The following is a 9425-nucleotide window of genomic DNA, read 5'->3' as shown; positions in this document are numbered from 1 at the left end:
TTCGTCTCATAACCAATTGGTCTAATATTCGTTAGACCAAACGATATGTAGAGTAAATGGCTATGGGCCATCCGGTTACACGAAACTGAGTGGACGAAATGGCTATGTACAAAAACTATGGCTAGGATCGGTTTACTTCCAATTCGTCTGATGCCAAAACCTATGTACAAAACCTATAACCTATATGGCTATGTACAAAACCTATGAGAAATAAAAACGCGCGCAAAGAGTTCCCTGAGCTCCCTTCGGGTTCTTTTTTTTAATAATAATATTCTATTTTCTTCCTCTTTGAAATCAATAAGTTTACAATCACAATTCATATAAATAAAGATTCTGTTCATGTAAACAATAAATAAACAATCAAACAAATAAATATATCAATATCAATGAGATTACAAATATTTTTAAAATGATTACAAAAGAATTTAAACTGCCAAATGATTCTTCTATAACAATGTGAGAGCAGAGGGGGGAAAGCCGTATCAATCGACAAAAAAATACTTTGTAAAAGATGACCTTTTTTCCCCTGAAAAGAATAGAAATAATCTATAACATATAACATATAAATTGTACAAGAATAAAAAAGGATAAAAGATTATTTCAAAGGTTAATTAATTAGAGGAAGGTTACTATCCTAAACGTCCCTACACACTCACCTTACCCCATACCCTCCCCCCATCATCTCTCTCTCCCCAGACACTCACACAAGCTCATTTACAACTCACCACCACCCCAGCTCCCCCCCCCCCCCCCCTCCTCTCCCCGTCAGAAAAACTATCACATCCATCTACACACGTACACCCACATACGATGCATCCTACTCTGGTACAACTATCTGTATTTGAACAAATAAACAAAACAAAACAGAAACAAAATGAAGCAACCAAACATCCATAGTATTAAGAAAGATATGCATTGATTTGTTCCCATTTCCTGGAGTGCACCCCCAGCTTCCCCAAGACCTTTTTAAATGCTATTTGATATTCCGTATCTTTAACCAAATGTGTCACTTTCTGTACGGTTGGCAATATTCCCTGTTTTCTTGAACCAAAAATAATATACTTAATTAAGAATATAATACAGTTTATTAAAGTTACTCTTGTAGTATTTCCAGATATCCCCATGAAAATTGTTTTCCAACTGTCACTGCCAAGTTCATTCAGTTGAAATATTTTACTCATCTCTTCCCATAATCGCTTAACTTCAGGACAATAAAAAAATAAATGTTGGTAAGACTCAACTTCTTTTTTACAAAAGGAACACAAATTATCTGTCTCGAAACCAAATTCAAAAAAAGTTCCGTTTTCGTGTACACAACCCCTTGTAATTGTTTGTATTGAAATTCTCTGTGTTTATTGCATAGCATTGCACATTTCAGTCTCAGAAATACTTCTTTCAGTTTCCCCATTCCCAAATCATATTCGGAGCTTGGTATAAGAATCACAGAGATACGAATCTCAAACGGCGCCATCTGCGTTAAACTAATATGAAGTTTGCTCCGCACCTCGCTCGTCTCGGCTCACTCTATTACCTGCACATTAAACTGCTGATTTCCCCGATATATTGGTGAATATCACTTTGATTTTCTCATTAATATATTTTGAATTATGTAGGTTTAAGAGTACTTTTAATTCATTTGGTGTTTCAACACTAATGGCAGAATGTCAGACTCTTCAGCTTGCATATACGGTACAAAATTGTTAATGAATGGGACTGATGTGAAGGAGTGGAGGAGGGTTATGACTAGTTTTGACTTGAGGACTCGTCTCTATGATGATGTTTTTTTAAAAATATTTTGACATATATGCTTCTTCATCATGGAGTCTTGACACTCTTCCCATACATGCATAAGAGACTGACCAAAACAAAGATGGATTTTCCTAGGAAATCCATCTTTTAAGATAAAAATCATGTATAAAATCATGATTTTATTTATTTATATTTTCACCTTCCTCAGGCCAGGGTTGAACCCTCCCGAGGGTTCTTTACATGCAGCTGCGCACAGAAAAATCAAGCCATTGAAGTCGTGTGTTGTGGACACCAGAAGTGGGATCCGCAGCCCGCGCGATCCACTAGTAAGAAATCCACTACCAAACACAGTTCATTGTGTGCGAGGTTAGTTACTTAGTATTACTAGTAATACTAACCTCGCGATACGTGTAAGTGCACTTTCCTAGACTATGCCTAATGCATAGGAAGGTTTAGTCCCTTGAACCGCTTCGTTATGACGTAGCTTCGATGAGTAATGTTACAAAATGCCGTTTTGAAGAACAAGATTAAAATTATAATTTGACCAATAACATTTTAATTTTGATAATAAATGATTATTATTATAAATATATTGTTCGTTAAGTTTGATAGGAAAAGTGATTTCATTAACAATTTCTAAACTAGTGTCAAAACAATGAAAAATTCCATGGAAGTTTTGCGAGTGTTGTGCCTTGTACTTTCCTGTGCACGACGCTCGAGTTGGAACCTTGAGTGCTACTAATGTGATGTTCACTACCTCGGATGGGAGATGGTTCCAAGCCAAAGGGGTGCTCACAAACAACAATTGTTTTAATTGCTTAGTGTTTGTTTGGTGTATAGCATTGTAACTTTATTGTGGTTCACTATTTGTATTTCTAACTAGGTATTCTGTGCTTGAAAGTCTTTATTAAATTGTTTATTTTCTACTTGTTGATTTGGTCTTGCTTTTATCAAGAAATTTTCAATAGGAAGGGCGGGGACCAACCCCTCAACCACCTTGAAGAAGGAAGATAGCTTCAGGACTTGTCGTCTTGAGGGTAGTTTTGGCAGATTTAGCTAATAGACTACGCATCATATTTGTGAAAATATTTATCATTTTTGTCTCACCTGCATAGCAGAGTGAAACTATAGGCGCCGCTTTTCCAGTGCCAGTGGCGGTGGCGTCAACATCAAATCTTAACATAAGGTTAAGTTTTTTAGATGACAGCATAACTTAGAAAGTATATGGACCTAGTTCATGAAACTTGGCCATAAGGTTAATCAAGTATTACTGAACATCCTGCCTGAGTTTCATGTCACATGACCAAGGTCAAAGGTCATTTATTTTAGGGTCAATGAACTTAGACCATGTTGGAGGAATCAACATCAAAATCTTAACCTAAGGTTAAGTTTTTGAAATGTCATCATAACTTAGATAATATATGGATCTAGTTCACGAAACTTGGACATAAGGTTAATCAAGTATCACTGAACATCCTGTATGAGTTTCACTTCACATGATCAAGGTCAAAGGTCATTTAGGGTCAATGAACTTTGGCCGAGTTGGGGGTATCTGTTGAATTACCATCATAACTTTGAAAGTTTGTGGATCTGATTCATGAAACTTGAACATGATAGTACTCAAGTATCACTGAAGATCCTGTGCAAGTTTCAGGTCACATTATCAAGGTCAAAGGTCATTTAGGGTCAATGAACTTTGGCCAAATTGGGGATATTTGTTGCATTACCATCATAACTGAAAGTATGTTGGTCTAGTTCATAAAAGTAACTTGGACATAAGAGTAACCAAGTATCACTGAACATCCTGTGCGCATTTTAGGTCACATGACCAAGGTCAAAGGTCAATGAACTTTGGCCGTAATGGGGGTATCTGTTGAATTACCATCATAACTTTGAAAGTTTATGGATCTGATTCATGAAACTTGGACATAAGAGTAACCAAGTATCACTGAACATCTTGTGCGAGTTTCAGGTCACATGACCTTTCAAAGTTTATAGATATAGTGAATAAAATGTGGATATTGGGGTAATCAAGTATCACTGACAAGTTTTAGGTCACATGATCAATGATCGTATTATTGTATATATTATGAATGGAGTTTTTTGTGAATAATTACTTTTTATTAGTTTTCAAAGTCAGCACTGCTGCTATATTGAATCGCGTGATGCAGGTGAGACCGCCAGAGGCATTCCACTTGTTTTTAGATCACGCCACTGACTCTGTATACCACTGACTTTTCATTTGAACAAAAACACTTTTATCATTTTCTTTTCCTCCATTTCTTCTTGCATAGTAATGGGTTGCTACAATGGGTTTATTCCACACCATTTTATTCTAACAATTTCTTTCTAATTTGAACAGATTCGTAACTAGCCATCCAAAAGATGGGATCCCTCATTCAACAGCTGCTAAGGTGTAGAAGGCGAGGAGGCATCGTACCTGTTTTAACAGCTACTTGTAACATAACAGACTCTTTGAGAACTGTATCTGCATTATCATGGCATTATCATGAGTGTCAAAGACAACTACATGTACCCTGTACCACAGGGATATCTAATAAACAAGTGCAATCATCATTGTTGTCGCCATCATTTGTATGTTCATCTACACGGGAGATGTTATTGAGGAGAAGCTTATCATCGTCTCGAGAAGGCCTGAGTTTGTCGTTAAACCAGCCTCGACGGAGTCCATTCTGCAACCATCTATCGCGTGCATTCAGTCACTCAACAATGAGAGGGGAAGGTAGTGGTTGGCAGTGCATCCCCAGGTCACAGTCAACGAGAGGACTTCAAACATGTGGTGGCGCCCTCTTTGCTGGTCATAATAAATGGTCAAAGGTCAAACACATCAAGGGTCCAAAGGATTTGGAGAAGAGCAGACTTTTTACCAGGATAGGTATCCAGCTCAAGGTTGCAGTTAAAGGTTTGTAAGATACTTTACTTAGGATTTAGATTTTTTTTTTTGGGGGGGGAGATGGTGGTTAATGGTAGGGGAGGTAGAAGTATGAATTATGAATCAGTGCCGAAGTTGAATCATTGGAACAACAGAAATCTGTTTTTTTTTTAGAAGAGGTATTTGACACTTTTTGCCAAATCTGATCATAAACTTGCATCGATTGACCCGTTATAGGCAAATATTCAACTGATGGAAAGTCACACACTGCATCATTGTGTACCAAAAAAAGATGATTCATGTCTTGAGTGCAATCAATAATTTTGCTTTACAAATTTGAATAGCATTTTTGGTCATAATAGAAAAGCTCTCAACTAAAGTATTGTACAGTCCTATGTAAAAATATGCTATACAAAAAACTTCATGCATAGCAGTTTTTCAAAAATGTGTTGCAAATTGCGATGTGATGCCAGGAAAATTATTCCCTGGAGTGTGTGGGCAAATGGTTGATGGATTAAATAGAAATCTGCCACAGTGGTGAAAGGTAGATATGGCCATATGGGAGAGGATGTGTGTTGGTGAAATTGGGAAATGAAATTCTCATAAAAATTGAATACATCAAAACTGATGCAAAGACACACAAAGAATGAATTGTTAAAGACTGGATCTGGGCCGTGCAATCAATGTATAGCAATGACCAATCAAAGTAATTGTTGCATGCATGATTTGCTCAAAACCCAAGTCGGGAACCAATCAGGACGGATCTTTCATATTTGGAATACTGCACATTACAAACATATGTTACAAGGCCCAGGCCTTAAAGTTTTGATGTGTGTGGAGCAAGCCAGCAAGGACACTTTTTCATCGTGCATGTTATACTATCAAAGCACAGATATGGAAAATGAAAAGGATTGCTCACAACAAATCTTAAAAACTATAGAGAGGGCATCAACTTCAATGGCCTTGGATCAATTTAAAGGGGAATGAAACCTTTGGAACATTTAGGCTTCTTTCGAAATAGAAATATCAAAGAATAAGAACAAAGAAAGTTTGAGAAAAATCGGACAAATAATGAAAAAGTTGTGAGCAGTTGAATATTATTAATTGCAATCATTAATGAAATGGAGAACCTCCCATGGGCAATACAAGAAGGATGTGTTGTGTCCACTGATCTCCTCACTAGTGGAGGCAATTTAAGTGAAATATACACTAAAGTAATGGGGAGAGTTGTTCACAAGTGACATCACACATCTTTGTCGCATTGCCAATGTGAGGATCTCTATAGCATTAGTGAGAAAATGCTATTCTTTCATTATTTGTCCGATCTTTCTCAAACTTTCATTGGTCTGTTTCTTTGATTTTCCTGTTTAAACACAAGCTATCCTGTTCCAAAGGTTTCATTCTCCTTAAAGGACAAGTCCACCCCAACAAAATGTTGATTTGAATAAAAAGAGAAAAATCCTACAAGCATAACGCTGAAAAATTCAGCAAAATTGGATGTAAAATAAAGTTATGGCATATTTAAAATTTTTTAATTAAATTTTTTCCTAATTTCACAAAACAGATATATTCACATCCTGGTCGGTATGCAAATGAAGGGATTGATGACATCACTCACTATTACATTTGTATTTTTATGAAATATACCAATTTTCTCCTTGTCCTGTGAAAGATTTATTTCTCCCTAAACATGTGGTATTATCATTGTTATAACATTTTATGTTTCGGTCAAGTTGGTCCTTATTGTCAAATCTGTAAAATTGAAATATTGTATATAAATTAGAGCAAAAGAAATAGTGAGTGACGGACATCATCAACTGTCTCATTTGTGTGTCACGGAGGTTTGCATACAACTTTTTTCTGAAAAATAAGCGAAACTTTAAATTGTCGTAACTTTCTTGTTTTACGTGCAATTTTGATGAAATTTTTCAGTGTTATGCTCGTTTGATTTTTCTCTATTGATTAAAATCAAAATTTTTCAGGGGTAGACTTGACCTTTAAGCACTTCTAGATATATCATGCATATTTCTTTTAGAAAGTGATCCACCTATCATAATAGTTGTAACTGATTTGTTGTTGTTTTCTGTGTTTCTTACAAAGAATAGAAGGAGGTCCCAATCCAGAAACCAACACATCTCTAGCCGCTCTAATCGCTTTAGCCAAGTCAAAGTCCATGCCAAAAGCTACCATTGACAGCATGATCAAGAAAGCTAGCACTGTAAGTATGATGTAGTCTTTTTTCAATTCCCATGGGAACACTCTACCCTATAAAATCATCAGCCAAAAATTACTGTACAAAGTTCTGTAGCCTACTGTCTGGTCTAAAATACTTACTACACAAAATGATTGTTTTGGGAAGCAGAATATTTTGGATAAAATCAGGATGCATTTGGCAAGTCAGCATGTCTGGTATCTGCTTCAAATAACAACATGGATACCATATCAAATTCTAATCACATCCCTCTAGTAATATAAGTTTTTGTAAATGGTGCGCTATCATGGGTGGCAGAGCAGAGGATTATCCTTTGTTCAAGGGGGGGGGAGGGGGACATCTATTGGCATATTGAACTGTGTTCCCCTCAAACACAAAAGATAATCATCTGCTTCGCCACCCTGGTGCACTGTCTAAGAAGTGATGTGGTTCTGACTCTCACCTTTCATTGAGAGGATGGACTGTTGAGACACTAGCAAAACATCAAGTACACTTTGCCTCTCTCCACCCAGGTTTAAATGTGTACCCAGGAGGATGTGGAAAGCAGGGTAGTATATGCTTAGTCATTTGAGCTACAATATCAATACCTAATCAATTCTTTATCAATACTGTATTGCTTTGTCTTCATTTACACTGGCTGAAAGTTGATAGAGCAAGATCCAACACTACATTATGATAATGAGATACCGTATCTGGATATTACATAGAATAATAAATCTTAATAAAAATTATTTCAAGGAGGTCAAAAGTTTAGAGGTCAGATGTATGTAATGATATATATAAAGTGGCATTCAATCTTATTTTCTTGTTTCTATTAATTGATAATAGAGTAAACAAGGAGACTCTCAACAGGTTTTTGAGGTGAGAGGACCCGCAAACTCATCACTTCTTGTCACAGTCTTGACAGACAACGCAAAGAGAACAAGAGTAGAGTTAGCTCAACTTGCCAGCAAAAATGGGTGAGTATCTCGATCTCTAAATCCAGCGTCCCATATTTATTGCGAGACATGATTGCCGTAATTGACACAAGTGTCTTGAAGCAGATGCCAATGGTATGTAACCTAATTCACCAAATGCTAATCACATTATTTCGCAGTGGTACGTACACTGTACAGAGTACCGGGTACATGTAGGGAACATCCAGTTTTGTGTTTAAAAGAAGACCATTGCAAGGGTGTTTTGTGAGAACAAAGACGAAAGATCAACACAATTCTTGATGTAGCAGATAAACAAACTTACCAAAGCCTAATCATATTCTATCATAAGTTGTGTATGTGGAAGGTTTGGTGCCTTATGAACCTGATAACACAGATCAGCAAACCTTTACAAAAGAACTTGCCCAAAGCAAACTTCCCAAATCAATTACTTTCGCAGGGGTGTCTTTGGAGAGCAAGGCACAGCCATGTTTGCGTTCGAGAAGAAAGGCGTTGTCCGGGTGCCTTGCGAACCTGATGACCAACAGTCGATGAGTCTTGACGAAGCAGAGGAAGCGGCCATAGACAGTGGAGCAGAAGAAGTAGCAGATGGAACGGATGAAGATGGTCAAAATGTGTTTATGGTGAGCCCCAGGGCAGCATTCTGAAACACTTCTTACCTCAAATGATTTCCATTCTACATCGATTTGTCATTCTTTTTTATGGAAACATTCTTATTTCTGTTCCTATCTATTTCTTGTATCTTTGTAGCCAATGCCAAGGGCCTACAAATCCCATAGTTTTGCATAACTGTAACTCGTAGCATACACAGACAATCACTTGTTGAAATTTAAGAGCGTTTTGAATGATCAACTTAAACTTTGGTCATGCATGATTTGACAGTAAATTTATTAATAAATTATCTAAAGGACTTACAAGGTATTTTCTTCGCACTGATTATTGACTCATACAACGTTCATTTCTTGTTTTGTTTTTGTTACCATGTAGTTCATCTGTGACCCGTCAGACCTTCGGTCAGTCAGAGATGGCCTTGCTGGACGATCACTACCTATCCAATCTTCTGGACTAGAGTATGTTCCTCAAACCACCATAGCCCTTGGGGACTCTGATCTTGAATCAGTAGCTGCACTCATAAATGCCTTTGAAAGTCATGAACAGGTCATCAAAGTGTTTGACAATGTCGTCAGCAAGGATTAGAATCTTCTGAAGTAAGAAAAAACTTCTCAGGGGTGCAAGCCTTGACGTGGTACCATGACTCATTGGTGCCATTAAAAACCATGAATAAGGCATCAGATTATTTGAGAATGTTGGCAGCAAGAATTAAAGTAGTTCTTCTAAGCTGCCAAAGCCCTGGATGACTCAGGTCTTGGAGCAGTTACTACACTCAGACATGTTTTTCGAAAGCCATGAACAGGTCGTTAATGTTAATGTGTTTGATAAGGTGACCATCAATTACATGTATCTACTCAAACACCCTAGCTCTCCTTGATGTGGTAGCAACTATCATCAATGGCATTCAAAACTATGAACAGGTCAGCAAGTGTTTGAGAATGTCATCAGCAAGGATTAGAATGCGTCTTCTAAACCACCTAAGACGTCAAGGGCACTAGCGTACCAACAAGGGGGGGGGACAACC

The 9425-nt window shown here is 37.2% G+C and overlaps 1 protein-coding gene across 1 annotated transcript; it reads left to right on the top strand.

Annotated features, from left to right (window-relative positions):
• The first annotated feature begins 1480 nt into the window (after window positions 1-1480).
• LOC121426844 (translational activator of cytochrome c oxidase 1-like) lies at window positions 1481-9208 on the top strand. The gene is made up of 6 exons (XM_041623240.1): window positions 1481-1566; window positions 4112-4672; window positions 6748-6860; window positions 7683-7813; window positions 8229-8412; window positions 8777-9208. Exons 2-6 carry the CDS (start codon window positions 4135-4137, stop codon window positions 8984-8986), a joined length of 1176 nt encoding a protein of 391 aa, XP_041479174.1. The 5' UTR covers window positions 1481-1566; window positions 4112-4134; the 3' UTR covers window positions 8987-9208.
• The last annotated feature ends 217 nt before the right edge of the window (window positions 9209-9425 follow it).

This window comes from Lytechinus variegatus, chromosome 13 (genome assembly GCF_018143015.1).
Source record: "Lytechinus variegatus isolate NC3 chromosome 13, Lvar_3.0, whole genome shotgun sequence".
NCBI classification, from domain to species: Eukaryota; Metazoa; Echinodermata; class Echinoidea; order Temnopleuroida; family Toxopneustidae; genus Lytechinus; species Lytechinus variegatus.
Note: the sequence above shows the minus strand (reverse complement) of the source record. Positions and strands in the feature narration are given on the sequence as shown.

Excerpts from the sequence above, each read along its gene's own strand:
- LOC121426844 (XM_041623240.1), top strand. The coding sequence starts at position 4,135 with ATGGGATCCCTCATTCAACAGCTGCTAAGGTGTAGAAGGCGAGGAGGC. Across the intron at positions 6,861-7,682 it reads TGATCAAGAAAGCTAGCACT|AGTAAACAAGGAGACTCTCA; the intron begins GTAAGTATGATG and ends AATTGATAATAG. Across the intron at positions 7,814-8,228 it reads CAACTTGCCAGCAAAAATGG|GGGTGTCTTTGGAGAGCAAG; the intron begins GTGAGTATCTCG and ends TTACTTTCGCAG.